Consider the following 23557-nt stretch of genomic DNA (forward strand, 5'->3'; position numbering starts at 1 on the left):
CCAATTTAAATTAATTGTCTAAATGAGAAAAGAAGAATCCTTCCATCATTAATTGAAGTTTTAAATTGAAATTAATGTTGTATCTTTTTTGTCTCAATTTATATAACTGATTTTCCTTTTTAGTTGATCTTAAAAAAAATAATATATTTCTATTTAGTAATAGTTTAACTTTAAACGTCAATCTCACCATCAATAAAATGATTCTTCTCTCACATATTATAAACAATAAAATTTTAAATAATTATTTCTTAGATATTATAATTATATGAAGTGATTGAAATGAACAAAGTAATTTCCCCTTTATATTGGATAAAATATAACTATTCCTAAATTATAGCCGATATTTCAAAGATACACTTTAAGTATATTTATGTTCTAAGACCTATAGATATATTTTTTTATAATTTTGTACATTTTTTTTATTTGCGTGATATTTAGACATTTTACATATGTCTTAATTACATGAGTCATGGAATACATCATGTAGACCAAGAAAATGTATAAAATTATAAAACAAATGAGTTTGGAGTAATAAAATCACAGTTTAGTTCAGGTTGTCTATGAGATATCATTTGTGCAAATCAGAGCGACGCCTACCTTTTATTACGGGTACAGTCTGAACAGAAAAGATTATTTTATTTATATATGATTAAAATTATTTTTTATTTATATACCGTAAAAATCAAACCTCTTATCTTCTTATTAAAAACCCTACCTCCGCCGCTACAAACTAAAATATATATATATATATATATATTACTCCTGCATATTTAAGATAAAAAGATAAGAGAAACAAACCTTCTATAATTATAAGATATATTCTCTATATAAATATAAATAGTGTTGATTTCCCTGGATTTGTGTAGAGTCTCTGTTTTTTTAGAGAGAGAGAGAGTGTGTTTTATAGAGAGAGAAATGGCTCCGGAGAGAGATATTGATGATCTTCCCAGGAACAAGGCGAACTACACGGCGTTAACTCCGTTATCGTTTTTAGAGAGGGCGGCGACCGTATTTCCTAATCGGAAATCGTTAATTCACGGCTCCGTTGAGTACACATGGCACCAGACTTACCGGCGTTGCCGTCTATTAGCCTCTGCTCTAACTAAAAACTCCGTCACCTTTGGAAGCACGGTAAATTTTCTGTTACTTTTATGTTTTATCGAGTATTTATATCGAATCAATAGATGTATGTATGTTTATTTACACTTTTTTATTCACATAATCGTTACTCCTATCTCATAATCATGAATTTTGATGATCATCAATAACTACACTTCTCTAAAATATGAAAAAACATTTAAATTTTTTTACTACCAGATCGGTTTATTGTATTTTTTGCTATTTTTTTTTGTTGTATGTGTGTTTTGGTCTTATTATAGTTTTGATTAGCGCACCAACAAGGTATGTGATGGAATGATAAGTCGGTCAGTTCTTAGATTCGAATATTTAGGTATGAAGCCTACTTTTATTAGTGTCACTTACGTCTCATTTGTGCGAATCTGAATTTAATCGAATTTTATATAGATATCGAACATGAAAGATCGAGTGTGAAACCAAAATAAATAAATAAATTAATAGTTTCAAATGACCTTAACAGAATGAACAAGAAATTAAAATTTTACATTTCATGTTTTTGGATCTAGAGGATACTATTATTATTTATTATTATTATTATTGTATACACCACCTTTTATTATTTTATCTTTTTTGCAGTTTGTTTTTAACATATTAAATGAACATAGAGAAAATGCAGAAACTTCCAATTAGTTTGTTATGGACATCAATATTTCTTGTTCATTTAGTGAAATGTAATGTTGTTTGTATTCCCATGGATGATCTAGTAAGTTCTTTTGTTGTACTTGATACAAGGGCTCTCGGAAATAATATTTCTATTTTCACGAGGTAGATGCAACATCTACGTAGATTCTATTCCCATATTCCACTAATAATTTGCATCCAAAAAATTAGAATAATAAATCTAAAATAAAAACATTTAGGCCTCTAATTAAAATTTAACTTTATGCTTCCAATTATGTTGAGCCGCCCCTATATATGTTTATGCTCTACTAACTTGCTTCGTTGGTAGGTTGCGGTTATTGCCCCAAATGTCCCGGCTATGTATGAAGCTCATTTCGGAATTCCAATGGCTGGAGCTGTTATAAATGCTGTGAATGTTCGTCTAAATGCGGAAACAATTGCTTTTCTTTTGGGACATTGCTCAGCTTCTATTGTCATGGTGGATCAAGAGTTTTTTCCGTTGGCTGAGGAAGCGTTGAGAGTATGGGAAAATAACAGTAAAGGAAACTTTAATGCTCCGCTGTTGATTGTGATTGCTGATAAGAACTGTGATCCAACGCCGGTTCAATATGCTCTTGAGAAAGGCGCAATTGAATATGAGAAATTCTTAGAAACTGGTGATCCAGACTTTACGTGGAAGGCACCAGAGGATGAATGGCAAACCATTGCTCTGGGATATACTTCCGGCACAACAGCTAGTCCTAAAGGAGTGGTGTTGCACCATCGTGGCGCTTATATTATGGCTATGAGTAATGCGGTGGTTTGGAGTATGCCAGAGGGAGCTGTGTATCTATGGACTCTACCATTGTTTCATTGTAATGGTTGGTGCTTCGTCTGGACACTTGCTATGGTTTGTGGGACTAACATATGTCTTAGACAGGTAATTCCTTGTTTCTTTTTTCTGTCCGATTGTAACTAGAGTAACATAAACGAATACACGTGTAGTTGTTTTATCTTTCACCATATAGCGTAACTCTGACATGTAGAATGGACAGGGGCAATAACATTGGGTACTATTATGAAATCCGACTTCAATTGTATTGTTTTTAACTTCGATTATCTTGCACGTAGGTAACCGCTAAGGCTGTTTACTCAGCCATAGCTCATCTTGGTGTGACTCATTTTTCTGCTGCACCGGTGGTACTCAACACCATAGTTAACGCCCCAAAAGAGGAGACTATCCTTCCTCTGCCTCGTCTTGTGCACGTAAGCACAGCTGGTGCTTCTCCTCCTCCATCTGTACTTGCTGCAATGTCACGACGTGGTTTCCGTGTCTTACACACTTATGGCCTTTCTGAAACCTATGGTCCATCCACTCTATGCACGTGGAAGCCCGAGTGGGATTTACTTCCTCCAGACATCCAAGCACGTCTACAAGCACGCCAAGGTGTCAGGTACGTTGGTCTAGAGCATTTAGACGTTGTCAGTACAAACGACATGAAACCTGTCCCAGCAGATGGAAAAACAATAGGGGAGATCGTCTTTAGAGGTAATATTGTAATGAAAGGTTACTTGAAGAATCCGAAAGCTAACGAGGAAGCTTTTGCTGGAGGCTGGTATCATTCGGGTGATCTTGCTGTTAAACATCCAGACGGATACATAGAAATCAAAGACAGATCAAAGGACATCATCATTTCTGGAGGTGAGAACATAAGTAGTGTAGAAGTCGAAAACTTCCTGTACTTACATCCTGCAATACTCGAGGTCTCTGTAGTTGCAAGGCCCGACGAGCAATGGGGTGAGTCACCGTGTGCATTCGTGACCTTGAAGCCTGATTTGAAGGATACAGATCAACGAAAGTTGGCTGACGATATCATCAACTTCAGTCGATCGAAAATGCCTAAGTTTTGGGTTCCAAAATCAGTTGTTTTTGGACCATTGCCAAAGACTGCTACTGGGAAAATACAAAAGCATTTGTTGAGGGCAAAGGCAAAGGAAATGGGACCAATGAAGAAGAGTAGATTATAATTATAATCTAAGTTGAACGGACTCTTTCACTTTCAACGGCGCATTCGTATCGGATTTTCTAAAATTCAACACGCATTGCTTGACATTTTTGAAGAGTCTGAGCAACAGATTTATAATGGTCCATAAATAATGTCGAAGTATATATGTTTTCTCATTATTAGTACAATTATATACTTCACTTTATCAAGAAAATAATACAATTCTACATGTTTCATCTTTTATCTTTGTTTATATGAATAAACTTTGAATTTTTGTTCTTAATCATTGAATCGGTTATTATCTTGTAAGACCTAAGAATCTTTAAATTAGTACCATGACTTAGTTAACGATAAGACACACAAGGAAAAAAATGATGTCTACTAGTCGGAATTAAAATCTCAAACGAAAATTTTCATATTCAATCTGAAGACTTAGTTTACGATTAGACACAAAGGGAAAAAATGATGTCTATTAGCAGGAATTAAAATTCCAAACGAAAATTTTCATATTCAATCTGAATCGCCTCGGATTTATACTCCTTAATTGAAAATGATGTCTCTTTTTCTTTGCATTAAACCAATCGAACTAAAAAAAATGAATTAAATTTGTTACTGTCAAAATAATATAAAGTCTCATCACGGTTTTCAAATATTTGTGATTTATCATTTAGTTCTTAGCTTTTTTTTTAATGAAAGAATCAACCTCATTTATTTAGCGACTTAAACTAAAAATAACCTATATATATTTAGTAAATTTAAATTCATATTGTAAGCATGTTAAATAAGTAAGTGTTTTTTTTTCCTTAATATAAACTCGAGATATATGATTAAGGACATGTATTTGCAGGATTGGATAATCCTATTGTTATGTATCCTTCATTTGGATTTCTAACAAATGAAGTTGAGGCAATTAGGATAAAGCTTATCTGTTAATTATGTGGTTAATGAATTAGATACTTGGACTAATTCTACCCCTTAATTAGAGACATAAAATTTTCATATCAAAATTTGTCTCACACATACCATATTGTCTCTTACCCACAAAGGGCTTTGTTAATTTAATATCGTAAATATTATATATTTACAACTTGATCGAAATATATAATTAAAAATGAAAAAATTCCGACCTTTATATCTCATAACCTCTATTGTCCCACCACAAAATTTGGTCTCTCTTTTCTTTGCCCTTGGCAAAAATAGAATCAAAAAGTGAGTTGTTTTTCCTTCTCATAATTATACATAGCAATTTTGGGGGCCTTTATCATCTTTGGATTCTCATTTATGAGTGCCACACCTTTATTAATAATGTGTGTATATAAATGTTTCTGTCCCAAATAAGTTGAGACAAACTCATATTTATAATAAATTTAATTAAAACGTTGCATTATATTTACTTAGAATATACGTGTATATCAAAAGTAATTTTTATATATTTTAATATATTAAAAGATGTAGATAAAATTTATATATATTTTATTTTTTCAAATCGTACATATGAGAATATACTAAATATGTTATTGCGTATAAAATTATGATTATAAAATTATGATAAATGGGTAAGTCTAACAAATCATAAAAAAGTTATTTTCCATTAATTATTTAGTTTATTTTGTTCTTTCCTAACCTGTTTATTTCAAGTACCACATAGTTGACATTTTTTGTATACACCTTTCCTTTTTACTTTTAAGTAGACACTTTTTTTTTTACTTTTCCTTTTTTTTTTAAAAAAAAATATTTTTTTAGATAGATACCACAAAAGTTATAAATTTGTATTTACGTTTACATCTAATTACGTTTAATTTATCTAATTATGCAATATTTGAAACATAAAGTGTGCGTGTTAATTTATTCAAAATGCATGATAATAAGTTTTTTACTTTGATTTAAGTGAATATCTATGACTAAATTTTAAAGCACGATTACGTGCTATTATAACTTATTCATGATCATTAGAATAAGGCATAAGTATTTTTTAGAATATAATCGAAAGTTCAGAAACATAATTTAACTAAACTAACGATTTATAATTATTATTATAATTTTTCCAAATTTCGAACACCTTTTTGACTTATCACATAGTTAAGACGCGTGAGAGATGTTCGGATGTCACGTAAATTAAAAAGTGTAAGAAATTACCAAAAAAAGAGTTCAATCATAATTAAATCTTATATTAGTTAAGATATATCTTTGAGATTTCGATTATAGTTTAAGAGACGTTAATGACTTAATCAGATAGTCATACAAGTTGTAAAACTAGAACAATAAAATTAGGCCAAGATCTTATTGATGTTTTAAAAGGTATGAAATAAATTAAATAATATTACTTTATATTAATTTGGAGGACACCAACCTTACAAAAAGGTCCATTAAGAGTTGGCTAGAATATTCTCAATTTAAGGTGCTTGTAATAGCACTAGTACTAATAGACAAACATAACAAATTAGGTGTGTTGACTACATGTTTGCATAAATTTTGGAAACTAACTACACTTTTTAATTTGATTTTATTTCTACCTACCCCCAAGCTTTTTTTTAAATTGAATATGAGATCTTTCTAATTAATATTGAAAGACTAGCTGCTTAGTTTTTTTTTTTATAATCGAGTTATTGAATTTAAAAATGAGTTTCAATCATTTTGATAAATATTATAGAATGAGATGGACATTTAAATTTATAAAATTTAATCTCGTAAACTATAAATAGATATCAAATATCATACTTTTAATGTTTGGGGCAATACATTCCTGCTTAATCTCGTAATTTGATTTTCACTGATTTATATTGATCTTTAAACATAGCTATTTTATAGTAATTCTTAATCAAACATTTTAAATACGAATATATTTATTTTATACGAATTAAATTTATTCGACTCCAAAACGAATACCGAACTGGTGGGAAAAATCCTAGTTTGGAGTTGAGCGGCAAATATCAAAATTTAAATGGCGCCGTTTCCAATTAAAACTCAATTATCTTTTTTGGCGGGTAAGAGTGAGTATTAAATCAAAATTTTCATAAAAGGGTATTTTAGTCTTTTCCTCTGCCGATCTTCTAGGGTTTTTCCGTACTCAGTTTCCTTATAAACCCCTCAAATTTTATATTTTTTTCGGCTACAGACTCTTTTTCATTTTTGTCCGTTCATCATTATCTTCTATATCATTCTCGCAGCCTCTGTTTTTTTTTCATGTCGGTTAATCTATATCCTCTTAGTTTCAGTTTTTATGAAGCTGAACTTCAGTTTATTGAGTATTATTGTTCATTTTGAGTATTGAAGTTGAGCTTGTTTGTTGAGGTGGAGGTAGTTTTTATGATTTTTTTCTGCTAATTTGGGGGTAAAAAGTGTTTATTCCGCTAGTTTTTGCTGTTTTGTCATCTGGGTCGTGCTCAGTTTTTGGTGCAAAAAAACTTGTTTGTGAGTTGTGATCATTGAGCAGTGGTTGATCAAGGTGTTTTTTTCTTCATTTTACTTGCGTTTTAGCTGGTGTAGAAGGAGTTTCTCTGGGTTTTTTCTGTTAATTTGGGGATAAAAAGTGTTTATTTTACTGGTTTTTGCTGTTTTGTCATCTTGGTCGTGCTTGGTTTTTGGTGTAAAAATCTTGTTTGTGAGTTGTGATCGTTGAGTAGATTGGTTGATCAAGGTGTTTTTTTCTTCATTTTGCTTGAGTTTTAGCTGATGTAGAAGGAGTTCCTCTGTTTTTTCTGCTGATTTGGGGATAAACGTTCTTTATTCAGCTGTTTTTTTTCACTTTATCATCTGGGTTGTGCCTAGTTTCTAGTAAAAAACACTTGGTTGTGAGTTGTGATCGTTGAACAGTGGTTAATCAAGGTGTTGTTTTCTTCGATTTTCGTTTTTTTCCTGCTAATTTGGGGATAAGCGTTCTTCATTCAGCTGTTTTTTCCGTTCTATCATTTGGGTTTAGTAGATTTGAGCTGTGATTGTTGAGAAGTGGTGAATGCAATGGTGGATACAAGTGACAAAGTGAGCTATTTTTCCATTTGATTGTAATTTATCCCTTTTATTTGTTGATTAGTGTTTGATATGAATTTGTTCTCTATGGTATTTTTAGGTTCAAGAAACTGGTGAGATGATTGGGCAAAATCAAACCCCAGAAAGGGTTACATCAGAGACTAACCAAAAAACTTGTGTTGATTGTGGAACTACAAAAACTCCTCTGTGGAGAGGTGGACCTGCTGGACCTAAGGTCAGTAATTTGGTCTATTTACCTGATCAATTTCGATCGCCTAGTTTGGTTTGTTTCATCTTATATGATAGTGTTTGATTGAGCTTGAAATGTTGTTTTGACTTGTATAATTGTTATATGAATAGTTAAACAATGATTATTGTCGATATTTAGTTGAAAGTTGTATATATAGAAGGATTACTTATTGTGGAATTGTGTCAAGATAATTGTGGCATGGTCAATCAAAATTACTTATTGTGGATAGTTGTTTTGTGCTTGTTGTTTTGGATACGTTGCTTAGACTCTCCGAAATGTTACCTCACTGACACCTAAAAATGCATTGCTCTTGGATGATCGAACATGTACTTAGTGTCTTTTTGAAGAGTTTGAGCAATAGGGTTTGGTCTTAGTGGCTTAACTAAGATTTAAAATATACATAATTGAACCTATGAAGAAGCCACGAGTTTGATGGTGGTGGTTTGGATATAGTATCTAGTGGCTAGTGTTGATCCACTTGGTCTATAGTCTCAACTCGGCTTGTAAATGTGTTAGGTTGATCTTTTTACTTGTGAGTTATGACGTGTTTTATCATAGGCTGTCTATGATTTTACGGAAGAACTTGAATCTAATAATTTGATCATGATGGCGAATGCAGTCATTGTGTAATGCATGTGGAATAAGGAGCAGGAAGAAGAGAAGAGCTCTTTTGGGATTGAACAAAGACGACAAGAAATCAAAGAAATCTTCGTCTAAGAGCGTTGTTAATCATCATCAACAGAACCAGAGTAGCAATAGCAGTAGCAGTACAAGCAGCAGTGGAGAAAGTATGAGTAATGTAATAGTGAAGAACGAATGCATTCCATATAAGAAACGATTGCTGCATTTTGATCGAGAAGTTGGTTTGCAAAGACCAAGATCAAACTCTACACACAGAAGGAAGTTAGGTGAAGAAGAACAAGCAGCATTCTTGTTGATGGCTCTTTCATGTGGTTCTGTTTATGCTTAGCAGAGGAAGATAATGTTGTACCTTTTTTTGGGTTGGTAGAGTAAGAGGGGGGGATAGGTGTAAGAGTAGAATCTAGAATGATAAGAAAAAGAGCAAAATCATTTTGAGAGCTCATAAGAATGTAGACTTGATGATTGTGTTGCAAGTTTAATCTCAATTGAATTTATTTTAAGTTAAGTTTATAACGTGTCTTGAGTTGTGGAAGCAATTATTAATATTTGTATTAGATAGTTTGTATGTGAGTCGAATGCTTTGTATATTGAACTATCTTTCTCGGAATTAGTAGTGTACACAAGTCATTTGATCAATGTGTTGGGACAAGGAATTGAACATTTAATAATTAAGATATTAAGCTTTGTGAAAAAAATAATAAATTTTAGATATATTTTACTATGTATTATTATTAATATTATATTATCAGACAACAGACCAATACATGTGAATCATATAGTAAAATTTGTCTCATTTTTGTTGGATGTATTCATCACGTGGTTAAGCAAGCAACAGTAGAAGCATATTCTTTTTCATGATTGATTATTTTGTGAATATAATTTTCTTATTATTGTTTAGAAAAAGAGAAAACGAGATTATCGTTTTCACTAACCATATTTAAATATCAAATGTTATTATGTGTTGTAACAATCCGTAACTATGAAAATATATTATTATTTTCTTTTGAGATATAAAAGTAATGATTTCAATTGAACTCACGAAGCTCAATAATAAACTGAGGAAATTCTAAATTCAATTCTGAACACTAAAATCAATCCAGAAATGAGAAAAAAAAATCAAAACTAATCTAGTTTAGAGTGCAAATATTTGCTCAAAACCAAAATCCAACGTCTAAAAATTAGCTTCACTGAATGAAAAAGGGAGTTTCATTGGTTCACTGAAGCTAATTACCAGCTTCACAGCTGAAAATTAGCTTCAGTGAACGAAAAACGGAGTTCTGTTCACATCTTACGTTGGAAAATTTCCTAATGCATCCTCATTGTCATCACAAAACTGAGCGTATGCAACCGGTTCATCACTTTCTTGTTGTTGCTGGTACAAAAAAGTTAATCCGAATTAGTAAAACATGAGAGTTATAAGCTCAAGCAAGTCGGGGACAATTATATGAATCCTCATTGACCATATTGCACCACTAAACATCATCTTAGACAAGTCTTATAATAGTACCAAATAGATAAGAGTACCAAAATAACAATAACATACTCAGTGTAATCCCCTGAGGAAGGTAGAGCATATGCAAACCTTAGCTTTGCCTTGGAAGGTAATCAAGTTGTTTCTGATAGACTCTCGATTCAAGGAAAAACGTATCAAAGCAGATACAATGGAAAAATAAGAGTACAAGAAGTTGTCTATAACTTCGAGATAACATAGGAACTAGTAATGAAGCGATGTAAAGATAGCAAATTAAGACCAACCTGCTCGAGCATGGCGCTCATGAGGTCCTGATCAGATGGCTCAGGAAAAGTGGCACTCTGATAGCTTGAACTGGGATATCTTTCAGCGTTAACATATGGACGAGGTACAGGATTAACATGTCCAATTTCTTGCCCGCTACAGAGAACTGCTTCTGCGATGAGAGTATTACTATTTACATTCTGTCCACTCTGCTCCATTGACCAGATTCCGTGGTGTATACTAGAATGATAAGACGTATCCAGGGTTGATCCAACATTTTCCTGATACAGCTCGTTGAAAATATCATCAGAGTTAACATCTTCCTTGGTTGTTGATGTTGCTGAATTACCACTCATAGGAAAGGTGCTTCCTGCAAACGATATGTTTTGATTCAAAGAGCAGTCTATTGCTGAAGATGATGCTCGAGGAAACTGATTGTACATACTATCTCGTGGATTGTGAACGAGACCATTCTGAGATAGGAACTTGTTGGATTCTCTTAGCATATTATGAGCTTGTAACTGTGGTTGAGAAATCCGTCCTACTGGCATATTCATACCAAAGTAGGACGGATTTTGTTCCACAGCTGTTGGGATTCCATAAAGCAAGTTAGTTTGCTCATTTCGATTGTTCATCTGTTGCTGACCTTGATATCGCAACATGGAATTTTCAAAGCTAAAATGGTTTCTCTGGTCTGCTAATGGAACAAACATCGGAGAATTCGTTGCAGGCCTACCCCATATGGCAAGATTTTGAGCGGGAAATTGACTAATAGGAGCAAGAGGTTGAAAACGATTAGACATTGTCCCAATGGTTGCTTCCGAATCTCCCATGCAAGCATTATTCTGTTCACTCTGATTCTTCCGTTGAATCAGTCTGTGTTTCTGCAGAAAATGGTTGCCACTACATGAGTATTTCAAGCAATCAATCGACTACGCCTCTAACAAGTGCTCAATCAATCGATCAAGCAACTAACCAGTGTCACCTATATGGATCATTTGGTTTCATTGTGTTATATTCTAGTTATTTTCACCATTGTTTCGACCTACTAACTAGTGAAGATGTCAGGGACATCTCGACTGACTACATGTTGCAAGATACATGAAATCGTTCACCAAAAAAAGGTTTCGTAAACATGATATATAGGCGTACTACATTCTTGAAATGGGGAAAATATACCTGGAGATGGCTAGCAACTTGTTCTCTTTTTAGCCCCGCAACATTCATCCGTTCCAGAATTTTCTTGGGAACTACCTCTGTATGTGTAGATAGAGTTAAGACAATAAGGAATACAGAGAAGATAATAAATTGTATAGTAGACATGTTTTTGACAGATCCATCATTTCTAGTATCGTAACAAACAAAGAGACAGAAGCATGGGATTCAGGTACGGACAAGCTCTGCGTTGATGAGGAATCACACTACTCAAATGAGGTCTCTAATCCAAACACATTACCAACAAAATCAGGAAGAAGAGAGAAGACATAAGACAAGACGGAAACTTGGTTATAACGATAACTCAGCTGGTAAGAGCTCATTCTATCATTCTCGCTATAGAAACTAACTAAACAAATCTGGAAACCAATTCTGAGCACGAGATCATGTAAATGCAAAACGGAACAGAAAACATGAAAACAAGACTACACATCAGGGGTATAGTGTATGATTATTATGGAACTTCTGATGCAAGATAACCAGACAAGCGGAAAAACATACATAGATCAGTTACGTGAATAAAGTCAAGTTTTTGTAAAAATATCCAAAAGAAAGGTGAAGTGGTTCATACTGTTGATTCCATAAAAGTCGACAGCTTCTAAAAACTTTCTATGAAGTTCTGCTGACCAAGTCGTACGTGCCTTCTTCAATGTGGTTGTATCACTCCTTTCTTCCATTTCATATCCCTCTGCCCTTTTCTTCTTTGAGCTTTTCAACCTCACTTCATTAGTTACACACGAATACTCAACTTCTTTCGGTTGTTCCACATCTCCTGATTGATCCAAAATCTTGCACTTCCACTCGTCCTTATTTTGTCGAACAATGTGTTGCCAAATGTTCTGTAGTGACTCCATGCTCACCGGTTTGATAAGACAATAATGTGCACCGTCAATCACACATTTCATAGCTACACTTCGACTATCATCTGCAGACATCACTATCCAAACACAAATAGTACAAAAAATAAGCATTTCTAAACTTAGGAACGAACGTTAGTTTGTATTACATGAAGCAGGATACTCACTTACAACAGGCAGGTTCATCTCCAGAACAATATGCTTAAGAAGTTCAAAACCATCCATGTCTGGCATATGGACATCTATAATAACCAAGTGAAAGTTGTTTTTGTTATCGCGCAGCAATGACAATGCATCCTCTGCTCGATTACACGTGGTGACTAGAAGAAACCATTACATTGAAACCAATTGTGAGGACAAGAAAAGAAGTATGTAAAACAAAAGTTCAGTTCAGGATCAATCTCTGCATATCCATTTTCGAAATCACCTAAAGAACTTCTACTCCGTTCCATTTTATGTCACGACTCGCGAGGTTCAGAATAAGAGGACCAAGTCTACTTAATATCAGATTCAGAGATAGAACTTCAAGTTTCTGAAACAAAATTTACATATTTAGATACTATATAAAAAATATTATAAGTTTGAAACATATACGAAAACCAAATTGATCAAAAGAAGAAACTCTTTTAACTCTCACAATAGTAACAGCACCACATAAAATAGAACAAAATGGATACTTTTTTTTATGGTAAAACTTCTTTCTAGTGAGCTTCCTCATATTATCGGTCTCGAACCATGAAAAAGTGCATTAGGTTGCACGATCTACAACTAGCCTAAAATTGGTTAATTTCAAATAAATCCTACTTGATATGCTTTTCCTTGAGTCGAGTGTTACCAAACACAATCTCTCTACCTCTCAAGGTAAAAATAAGATCTACGTACACTCTACCTTACCAGACTCCACTTGAATCGAGTGTTACCATAAACAACCTCTCTACCTCCCAAGGCAAGAGTAAGGTCTACGCACACTCTACCTTACCAGACTTCACTTGTGTGATTACAGTACATATGTTATTACTGTACAACGAATCCTACTTGATATGTTTTCCATTGAGTCGAGTGTTACTAGAAACAACATGTTTACCTCCAAAGGTAAGAGTAAGGTCTACGTACACTCTACCTTCACCAAACTCCACTATGTGATTACACTGAATACATTATCATTGTACAATACATCCTACAATTTACTAGTTTGACATTTCTTGCTCTTCAATTGCTTATACTAGGTGCGGGAGCTAGAAGCCCTAGCTCTGACCTTATAACTTTTGTTCAAACAACGTATTTCTGTTAAATAACTCCATTAAATATATACACATACTAAATTAAGACGAAGTAATTAACACTTAAAATAGTAAACGTTCTAACGTCAAAACTCATAAATTTCAAATCTTAACTCTGTCTAAACTGACATATTTCTCCCAAAAACCCTCAAAATTCAAAAAAAAAAAAAATATTAAAATTGAACTTAATAAAAGTATTGCATTAAAATAATTGAGCGAATATTGAATACCTTCATATTGACACTTCTTAAGTGTTTGTTCCAAGTTATTTAAATAAAACGTATCATCATCCACCACTAGCAACCGGAACGTCGGAAACTCGCCGGAGTTCATACATGCACCGGAAGTAGACATCAGATTCTTTCTTCTTCAATTATTAATTATCAAGAAACAAATAGAAATATATAATACATGATGAGCAAAAAAATAACTTTCTTTTGGTGCATGGATTAAATTTAAATATTGTTCGTGTTCGACTAAATTTGAATTCGCGCGCGGAAAAATATAGTTTTTTTCTCCGAATCAAAGTATTACATCATTAGGGTTTGTACCCGATATCTGTGATTTATGTAATGTGTATTAATTATATCATTGTTTATACAACTTATTTTTTTAGTTTCTTCTATTTTAGGAGTTAGATGTTATTTAGGGTTTTATTATAATATTTTTAAATAAACTTTTACGGATTTTAAAATTAGTTGAAAAGTTCTAAGAGGTTTACTGTTAGTAGAACTCACTTTTTTCGGATTAATAAAATATATTCTAATGACAAAATATATAAATATATTTTTTAATTCAATTTAATTTCATATTTAACACCCTTTAATTTTGAGTGTACATAAATAGATATTTAAATTAGTATAAAATTAAATAAATCAACACAAACGTTCTATATAACATCCTACATGGAGATTTGTGTGCTATGTACATTGTGACAGGTAGGACTCGTGTGTATATTTATTTATTTAATTTTATACAAATTTAAATATCTATTTATGTACATTCAAAATTGGTGGACATAAATGTAAAACTGAGGCTATATTACAGAGTATATTTATGTATTATGCCTTCCTATTCATTGATTAATTTACAATATGTTAAGTTTTAAGGTAATATTTAATAGTTCGTCAATCAAATATGGTATGAATTTAATTCTACTAATTCCACCTTATTCCATATATCAAATAGTACCTTAATGTCTAGTTTTATTTTATTTTAATACCTTTTCGATATATATATATTTTTACTATATAATAATTGTATTTTTTTAGTAGTACAAGTTATTCTCTACATCTCAATTTATGTGATATTTTTTATTTTTTTTAGAGGTATGACTGTTTAAGTTTATCTGAAAATATGTGTATTGAATCTTCAATATTTTTGAGATAAATTTGTACGTTTGTGAAGTAATTGATAATTCAAAATAGTTAAAACTATATAAAAAATTTACAATCAAAGATAGAATTTGGTTATCAAGATCAGAAAAGTGTATAAACTAAGATGGAGGAAGTATTGGTATATACTTTTAATTAATAATCTTCAATTTAACTAAGTAAGGTAAGTAAATATTCTAAACTCTTATTTATGGTGTTTCATACAATACAAAAAATTTATATTTATAGTTATAAAACTTTAATAAAATAACATTTTTATTCTTAGTATTTGGATATTCCGATTAGTTTATGGATAGGCATTCAAGTTTCGAAAATAGATTGGTATAAACATGGAAAATAAATTTATGTAAAATATAAGTTTTGATAATAACTATAAGTTAATGACAACATGATTATTCTTTAGCTAATTAATACTATTTAATTACTATTTACTAGTTGATAAATGTGAAAGATTAAAGTAGTTAAATCTAGATTTCACCTTCTGTCTAATTTATGGCAGCGGGCAGGGCTTATTTATTCGCAGTTGATAAATATTTAAATTTTAATTATTTTGATTAATATTTGAAACAAATCGGACTACAAAGGCTCCTATCAATAGCCTATTGTAATCATCAATCATCATTATCAATCACATACGTTTAACAACAATCGCTATTATCAACCGCCACCTTTAGCTACCATTACCATGCAATACAATTATCAACTTCCGTCATTAAAATGTGTACGATTTTAAGTATTTTATTTTTTAAAATTTTTTCATATAACTTAAATTAAATTGTCAATTATTGTGACTTTTAATACCATTTAGATAATTTTCAAAAAAATAAAAATTCGTGTTTTGACTATCGAACTAATGATGATAGGATGAAAAAAAATGCTCTCGTTGAGAGTTGAACTCAAGACCTCCCGCTTACTAAACGGGTGCTCTAACCAACTGAGCTACGAGAGCTTTGTGTCATGTTTCTTTATATAATTGTAATATAACTATATGATAAATCCCAAAATGTTTCATAATTTTTTAGTGTTGCTTGAAGGGATTAAGAGAGCACACTTGTTACTTGTTAGTTCCTTATTTTAATGAATAAATAGGTTCCAAAGTTTACTTATATACTTATTTTTAAAAATCCACCAAAGTCGATTGAAACAACCTCTTAAACTTCTTAAAAATAGGGAAAAATCTGTGTATATCTTCACTCATGAGATTAGACTAATTATATAATTGTTTGTTAATGTCACAGTTATTATTTTTATTAGATTAGTTTTTGCATCCAAGTTGTAGATATTGAATTACTATGCATAATTTGATTCATTGTATCTAATAGTCATGATTTTCTTCCTTCTCTTGAACTATTTGTTATATTTTACTTTAAGTCGAAGCTCTATCAATATATATTATTGTTCTTTTTAGTTCGTTTATGTGATTATATCATATATGTGTTATTATGTTGGTAATAATCAATGTGGAGATTGCATTTTAATTTGTGTTACATTATACATATTTACTTTTATGAACGCGCGTTCCTTTCATAGAAAACAAAATTAAAATATTAAGAAAATGAAATTTCAATTGTAAATAGTAATATTTGGATTTCAACTTGAAAGTTCATTTTGATTCTTTTAACGAGCTAATAAATTATTGGTACATAAACATATAATTATGATTTGCTTCTAAGGAAAACAATGATGGATTTTTTTAATGATCAATTGTTCTTATACTAACACATGTATTTCATTACCATATCAAACTTAATAGTGAATATTATATTAGATGAAAATATGACCTCGCACAACGTGGAAAAAAAGATAGTTTAATATATAAAATATTTTATATTTGTATAGAATTTAAGAAAGAGTTATACCTAAGAGATGTAAAATAGACATTATATCATAATACAAATATTAGTGATTATTGTCAATCTAACACGACTCAATCGTAAAAAAAGTTGAATTCTAATACATATACATGATTTTGGTCAAAATATTAGATTTTGTCAAACCTATATGTTAAGCCTATCATATCATCTTTATTCATGAATTTCAAAAAAGAAATCTCCTAGAAAGAAAGCGTACTTCAAAGTAGATACTTAACAAGTATTTCTTTCATCTCAAGTTATTCGATCTACTTTTCTTTATACGTCTTTTAAGAAAGTATGACTTTTTCTTTTTAACAATTCGTTTATTCGAACTTTCAACATACATATTTAAAATTATACGATTTAAAAGTATTTCGACATACTTAACCTATCTTGAATTCGACCCAACAAAATTTTTGATTTTCTTTTAAATTCCATATTAACCAAACTTGCTCACCAAGGTTCCATATTTTCCAACAAAATATACACATCATGATGAGTCAAATTGACACAATTATGTCATGTCAAGTGGTGTGATGGTTATTTCGTAATTAAATCTCAAATTCAAGCCTTAATTAGTAAGTTAAAATTCTATATAAATTTCCAACACTTGTTACCGGTGATAATTTGGAGGCTCTTTCTGCTAATTTTCTCCTCCCATTTCCACGAAACTTCGCGAAGAATTTCCAAATTTCTCATTAGGGTTTTCAAAAATTTATAATAAAGTTTTGATCTTTGAGAAATTTTAGTATTTGGGAATGCAATTTCTTGAACATTTTCTAAAGATTTAAGCTTTAATTTTGTTGGAAAAAAAAATTTGGGATAATTTGATGGATTCTGATTCGTGGATTCGTCTTACTACTTCTTCACGACGTCACCAATCTCGATCAGGTTAGTGTTATCTCACTTAACTTTCCATTTTCAGTTTGGTTGATTTTTAATTTTTGGGGGTGGAGGATGGTGGATTAGGGGAAGGGGAAATTATTAAGTGGAGAATCGAACACTCATTGATGAGGTGAAAGTTTGGATTTTTATTAACTGAGCTACTAAGGTTGACCGTCGTGCTATTGTGAGGGTCAATTTGTCTTATATGTTTAAGATAATGTATGTGTAGATAGGATTTGAACATAGAAAGTCTTTTTTAGTGTGTGTGGGAGGAGGGGGGGGAATGCAAGGAAGAATTAGTTTGTGCGTTGAGGTTAAGAAAATGAAGGAATGTATGGCGAAACTTTACATTTCTGGGGAAAAAAAGGAACTTTACATTTGGAATTCTGGGTTTTAGTTTATGTTGTTAGGGGTTTAGCAACTGAGCTACTAAGGATGCCCGTTGGGCTAGTGTGAGGGATTATTTTATCTAATCTTTTAGATAATATGTGTATATACTGGATAGAAATGGATAATAGTAATTTTTTGTGGGGTTGGGGGGGATTGGAAGGAGGAATTAGTTAGTGAGTTGAGGTTGAGACAATGAAAGAACGTGAATGGGAACTTACATTTTCTGGGGAAAAAAAAGGAAAACTTGACATTTACAATCCTGGGTTTTAGTATATGGTGTTAGGGTTTAGTATTTTCTTATCTTTTGGGTTACTCAGTGTTCTTTCCTTGAAAAAATAAAGGGGGTAGAGTATGAGGTCCAAGAATATCATTGTCAGTTTGAATTAGTTGGAATGAACAACAAACAGCAACGGCATACCTTGTGTAAGATCACAAGTGGGGTTTAGGGATGGTAGTGTGTATGCCGTCCTTACTCCCGCTAAATTAGAATTTAACAGTTTATTGTAAATATGCTTAAAGATTATTTAACATGAAAAAAATTAAATTATGTTTTGCTGGAAAAATGAATGAATCGAAGAGGAGACTTCACAGTTGCATTTCTGGGTTTTTGTTTCGAATGGAGTTCAGTTAATATATTATTTACTTCCCTTTTTCGCTTGCCCGAACAGCTGGTTCAGAGTTTGAGGTCCATGTGTATTATTTTTGGTGGATTGGGTATTAATTGTTGATTTAATTTAATTCATAGTTTTCTATAAGTATCTTTAAGATGTTCAAGACGATAATAGTACTAGTTTGCTCCCAAATAACATTAAAGCTGCCATCTTTCTTGTGACAGAAGGATATTATGTGATTTGAGGTGATATACAATATGTTATCCGATTAAAAAGAAAAAAGACAAAGGAATTACATTTGTACTGCTTGGTTTTGTGTTTTCTCTTTGTGGTTTGTTTGAATTGTACAAAGGATTATCTATGGTTTTCGTTATTGAAATTGGGTTGTATTTTGCAGACTTCTATAATATCATAGAAGAGTATGAGGGTGAAGAGGAGTCAAGGCCGGAGTTCCTGTGCCCTTTTTGTGGCGAGGATTTTGATGTTGTTGGCCTTTGCTGTCATATTGATGAAGAGCATGCTATTGAGGCTAAGAATGGGGTATAATATACGGACAGCTCTTTACTTATTTCTTCTTTATCTCCTTTTAATCGAGCAATCATATTGGCATTGAGACGTAGCTGAATTCATTGGCTGGTCTGAGAAGTTTTTTACTCCCTAGACTGTCTTATATGTAGGAAAATGTTAAAGTATTGGACTTCATTAATCTTCTAACTTCTATGCTGCATTTCTGCTTATCCTTTTCAATGTAGTGTGTATATAGTAGAGGCTTTGAATTTCACTATTCAAAGCTTCAGGATAGTAGTTTTTTATTTCTCTTACTTCTGTAAAGGAAAAGAAGAAGAAGAAGATAGCTTCTTGTTCTGTTGCCTTGTATATTGATTGTGGAGGGAATTAAGCTGTATATGCTTTATTCGAGCATTAGGTGCATCAATGCTTCATTCTTACATCATTGTAGGTTCCCCCCTCCTCTGGCTGTTGCAATTAATATCTCAGTCAATGTTTAATATTCCTAGAACTGTTTATAGTCTCAGTTCTTTTTTCTGGTTATCCAATGGTGGAGGTCGGTAACTCGACTAATCCAGCGGCAGCAGATACCAGCAACCTCCCACCTTTTCTTTTCCTCCTTTGAAAGCCTGTAATCTGCCTCATATTGGAAAAAGGAAATGTTTAGGCTCTCGAGTGCTTTGGCTCATTTTTGGAGTTCTCTAATTCATGGCCATAGTGAAGGATAGGAAAGGTTTAAAATGGAGGTCTTTAGCCTAGTGGAGAGGATCCTCCCACCTCCTACCCTAAGGTTGAGTATTCATGTTACCAAGGGAGTAAAGTGGGAAAGGACCACTATTGAGTATCGACTCTTGAGCAGGGGGTGGGCATACCATATTAAAAGAAAGAAAGTCAACTGTGACTTAATAGTCACTTTCTCATTCCAATAGATTTAAGAAGTAATACCTGAGTTGGTGCTTCGGCCAGCTTTGCTAGAAAATGTACACAGGAATATTAAGTTTGTTTTCCTTATCTTATGAGCTATAATCTCACTTTATGTTTGTGGTAACACTCTGGTGTTAGAACTCTACTGCTCAAACGAAATAGAAATATAAACAGGAAAATATGGGGAGTAGGAAGCAATCTGATAATGAAAAGCTAGCCACATCATTCAGGGTATTGAGAGCAATTATCTTAACTTTGCCCATGTCCCAACACGACTTATCCTTGATTCCTTCCATGGCAATTGTTTCCGACTTCTTAGGTGCAAATAGAAAAAGATCATCACAAGTATGATCGATATTTTGTCTCTCGATATATATTTACAGACATTATTATATATAAATGCTTCAGGCCTGAGTTGCATATGTAGCTAGTGCAAAGGATGCTGTAAACATGACCCAAAGTGATCCTGTGGCACTTCTCCTATTAAATGTCGGTGAAAATATCTGGTTTATGTGTCTGTGTTATCTGTTGACTTAGACAACACATATGTACATGCAGATATGCCCCGTTTGTGCTAAAAGGGTCGGGACAAATTTGGTTGGCCATATTACACAGCAACATGGAAATATACTGAAGGTAACCTTCTGGTGCTTTTTCTTTGTTTGCTTAACTGGGATTTGAATATGAAGCCTTTTCTGTGTTCACAAGCTCTTGCTAGAACTATACAGCATCTCTCTTCTGTCTGTTTTTTGTGCTAGACTCCATATAGTTATTATATTTCATTGACTGTGTAACAGGTTCAGCGCAAGAGACGATTTCGAAGGGGTGGACCTAATTCAACTCTTTCTATTATAAGAAAAGAGCTGAGAGAAGGAAGTCTACAATCCATTCTCAGGGGATCCTCCCATTTGGTTTCTTCCACCAGTGCAGATCCTGATCCCTTGTTATCTTCATTCATTAGCAGCTCAGCTTCGGTTGATGAACCTTCTGAAGTTCAACCTCTGTCTTCAGTTGATGAAGCTTTAGCAGCATGCTCAACACAAGAAAGCACTGTTGAGAACTTGTCTGACAGGTATGTCAGCATTTTGTTACACTTCTATTATGTCTCCTTTTATCATTGCCTTTGATGCTGGGAAGTGGGAAGTGGATGAGGAAGTAGGGGTAAAAGGGGGAATGGAGTCCCAGCTGACTTAGTGCTCCTAAGAGTACATGAACGACCCTAGTTCGGCTTCTTTCTTTTGTTTCTTTGTCCTCAAGTCATTGGGTTCTTTTTCTCAATGTTTACGTAGTGTTTTATTGCCTGTTTCATTGCTTGGCGAGTTACACATAAGTTCTTATTTTCCTTGTCGTATTTGGAACATAATTTAACTTCTTTATGTGAAGTTAATTTTTAAGCTGCCATATTTTGTACTTCGGGGAAAAAGTATATCCCTTTGAATGGTAATGATCCTTTTTCATATTACCTGTGGTAGTTCTCATTTTCCAGTAACTGTAGATACTCCTGTTGGAAACTTGCCAATACTTGAAGAAGTTATTAGTCTCGAGTATTCTGTTTTCATCATTGTATAGTGTACTAAATAGAATTGACATTGTTTAGACAAGGCATTATTGATGAGTGGCATGCTTAGCAGATTAATAGGACAATAACTCGTCGGATTTGAAATCGAACTGTTTCAGTTATGTCTTACCATTCATTTTTAACGGCATGTTCTATAGACCACAAGATTCAAAAGACATTTTGGTACATTATACACATCTTTAGTTGTCAACCACCAACCAGCAAACCCAGTGTAGTTCCATAAGTGGGGTCTAGGGAGGGTAGGTGTGGGTTTACCCCTACCTCGATGGGGTAGAGAGGCTCTTTTTGGAAGAACCCTCGATTTTATTAACGAACATCAGAGCAACTAAAAGAAAAATACAAAAAAGTACAGAGGACATAAAACACGATAGGCAAAACATAACATATCATTCAGACCTCAAGATATATAAATCTTCCTCTCTTTAGCTCTCTGCCATTCATTCTAAGACAGAACAAAGCAAAGTGAGTACATGATATGTCTAATAGGGAAAATCCAGGTTTATCCTTTAAACTTGTTCTTATATGGCGCTTTTGTGGACTTCAAACTTCCACTTAGTCCATTTCCTGTTCACATATATCTGACATTTTTAATCTTGGTGTTGTGTTGAACAGAAATATTCAGCCAACTCCAATATCTGAAGAAGACCAAGTAGAGAAGGCTCGGAAATGTGAGTTTGTGCAAGGGCTTCTGCTATCGACTTTCCTTGAAGACGACGACTTCTAATTTGAAAAAGAGGATTTGCAATGTAGTAACTATTATATTATGTAACCTGCAATGTTGTAGCTCTGTGAAAGAAAAGAGATACTGCTGCCAAATCTGTAGTAGTTATTAGGCCAATTGGAACTTATGGAATCCTACTGTATGTAGTTCTATCTATATATGTATGTATATAATAATGAACACCCTTTTCTTCTCCCTGTTTGACAGTATGCAATATATTTCTAATTTAACCGTGTAAAGACGCAGTTGTGATTCACATTTAGTAGCAAAAAATGTGGTCATTTCTGATATAAGAAACAACATGATTATTGAATACTGCTACTAACCATCTTAGTCCTCGCCTTCCTACCTTCCTATATAAGATCATATTGTGTCATGTTTTGTCTAATAACCTTTCCGGTTCGTCGTTGGCTGTTTATATGCATCTTGTGTACAGTTTATAACCATATATAGTCAAACATCACATGAGTGAAGAAGAATTCAAATCTTCAACTACTAAATAATTTGATTTTCATGTTAGAGATGTAATGTGAACATACAGTTAAATAACTATAAATGAAGCTTAAGTTCATGCAATTTGTATTGCATCAACAACTTATATTAGTAAGATCTAAACCAAAAAAAGAAAAAGAAAAAAACTAGAATGGGTGTTATCACTTGTGAAACGAACACAATTTCCTCAATTCCACCAGCAAAATTGTTTAAAGCGCTATCAAGAATGTTGAAATCCTCCATGGTGATGGTGGTGTTGGCACTATCAAGTTGATCACCTTCGGACATTGGTAAAATAAATAAATATATATACATATATATATAAGTTAATTCGTATCGATTTTCATAAATGAATAGTTGGTGTAGTCATAGTATTTTGCATTTTACCAACTTAAAAGATCTTGAATTCGCGTGAAAAATGAGTTGAAAAACTAAAAAAATAACAAAAGAAAGAATTTCATTCTCCATAAAAAATAGAGACACGTTAACCACCAGGATCGTGATGGGATGTAT

The 23557-nt window shown here is 32.6% G+C and overlaps 4 protein-coding genes and 1 non-coding gene across 5 annotated transcripts; 3 read left to right on the top strand and 2 right to left on the bottom strand.

Moving 5' to 3' along the window:
• The first annotated feature begins 530 nt into the window (after positions 1 to 530).
• LOC101265715 (acetate--CoA ligase CCL3) lies at positions 531 to 4026 on the top strand. The gene is made up of 3 exons (XM_004252871.5): positions 531 to 1131; positions 2087 to 2677; positions 2869 to 4026. Exons 1-3 carry the CDS (start codon positions 916 to 918, stop codon positions 3763 to 3765), a joined length of 1704 nt encoding a protein of 567 aa, XP_004252919.1. The 5' UTR covers positions 531 to 915; the 3' UTR covers positions 3766 to 4026.
• Positions 4027 to 6796: 2770 nt separating this feature from the next.
• Positions 6797 to 9114, top strand: LOC101265416 (GATA transcription factor 16-like). The gene is made up of 3 exons (XM_004252870.5): positions 6797 to 7721; positions 7810 to 7944; positions 8579 to 9114. The coding sequence occupies exons 1-3, from the start codon at positions 7701 to 7703 to the stop codon at positions 8927 to 8929; spliced, it is 507 nt and encodes a 168-aa protein (XP_004252918.1). The 5' UTR covers positions 6797 to 7700; the 3' UTR covers positions 8930 to 9114.
• A 510-nt stretch (positions 9115 to 9624) lies between these two features.
• LOC112940062 (two-component response regulator ARR2-like) lies at positions 9625 to 14295 on the bottom strand. The gene is made up of 6 exons (XM_069292870.1): positions 13919 to 14295; positions 12576 to 12728; positions 12123 to 12488; positions 11516 to 11592; positions 10357 to 11220; positions 9625 to 9973 (listed from the first exon to the last, which is right to left on the bottom strand). Exons 1-6 carry the CDS (start codon positions 14040 to 14042, stop codon positions 9890 to 9892), a joined length of 1668 nt encoding a protein of 555 aa, XP_069148971.1. The 5' UTR covers positions 14043 to 14295; the 3' UTR covers positions 9625 to 9889.
• A 1662-nt stretch (positions 14296 to 15957) lies between these two features.
• TRNAT-AGU (transfer RNA threonine (anticodon AGU)) lies at positions 15958 to 16031 on the bottom strand. Its single transcript has one exon. It is a non-coding gene; the product is annotated as a tRNA-Thr (tRNA).
• Positions 16032 to 17291: 1260 nt separating this feature from the next.
• Positions 17292 to 22791, top strand: LOC101265114 (protein DEHYDRATION-INDUCED 19 homolog 4). The gene is made up of 5 exons (XM_004252869.5): positions 17292 to 17826; positions 19219 to 19361; positions 20811 to 20888; positions 21050 to 21324; positions 22444 to 22791. Exons 1-5 carry the CDS (start codon positions 17766 to 17768, stop codon positions 22553 to 22555), a joined length of 669 nt encoding a protein of 222 aa, XP_004252917.1. The 5' UTR covers positions 17292 to 17765; the 3' UTR covers positions 22556 to 22791.
• Positions 22792 to 23557: the final 766 nt, after the last annotated feature.

This window comes from Solanum lycopersicum, chromosome 12 (assembly GCF_036512215.1).
Source record: "Solanum lycopersicum chromosome 12, SLM_r2.1".
NCBI lineage: Eukaryota > Viridiplantae > Streptophyta > Magnoliopsida > Solanales > Solanaceae > Solanum > Solanum lycopersicum.

What these genes read in the sequence shown, in the direction of transcription:
- LOC101265416 (XM_004252870.5), top strand. Translation starts at nt 7,701, where the DNA reads ATGGTGGATACAAGTGACAAA. An exon ending in TGGTGGATACAAGTGACAAA is followed by an intron (nt 7,722 to 7,809) that starts GTGAGCTATTTT and finishes TGGTATTTTTAG; the next exon opens with GTTCAAGAAACTGGTGAGAT. An exon ending in GTGGACCTGCTGGACCTAAG is followed by an intron (nt 7,945 to 8,578) that starts GTCAGTAATTTG and finishes TGGCGAATGCAG; the next exon opens with TCATTGTGTAATGCATGTGG.
- LOC112940062 (XM_069292870.1), bottom strand. Translation starts at nt 14,042, where the DNA reads ATGTCTACTTCCGGTGCATGTATGAACTCCGGCGAGTTTCCGACGTTC. An exon ending in AAGTTGCTAGCCATCTCCAG is followed by an intron (nt 11,221 to 11,515) that starts GTATATTTTCCC and finishes CATTTTCTGCAG; the next exon opens with AAACACAGACTGATTCAACG. An exon ending in TGAGCGCCATGCTCGAGCAG is followed by an intron (nt 9,974 to 10,356) that starts GTTGGTCTTAAT and finishes TTTTTGTACCAG; the next exon opens with CAACAACAAGAAAGTGATGA.
- LOC101265114 (XM_004252869.5), top strand. Translation starts at nt 17,766, where the DNA reads ATGGATTCTGATTCGTGGATTCGTCTTACTACTTCTTCACGACGTCAC. An exon ending in AACATGGAAATATACTGAAG is followed by an intron (nt 20,889 to 21,049) that starts GTAACCTTCTGG and finishes ACTGTGTAACAG; the next exon opens with GTTCAGCGCAAGAGACGATT. An exon ending in GTTGAGAACTTGTCTGACAG is followed by an intron (nt 21,325 to 22,443) that starts GTATGTCAGCAT and finishes TGTGTTGAACAG; the next exon opens with AAATATTCAGCCAACTCCAA.
- LOC101265715 (XM_004252871.5), top strand. Translation starts at nt 916, where the DNA reads ATGGCTCCGGAGAGAGATATTGATGATCTTCCCAGGAACAAGGCGAAC. An exon ending in CCGTCACCTTTGGAAGCACG is followed by an intron (nt 1,132 to 2,086) that starts GTAAATTTTCTG and finishes CTTCGTTGGTAG; the next exon opens with GTTGCGGTTATTGCCCCAAA. An exon ending in CTAACATATGTCTTAGACAG is followed by an intron (nt 2,678 to 2,868) that starts GTAATTCCTTGT and finishes TCTTGCACGTAG; the next exon opens with GTAACCGCTAAGGCTGTTTA.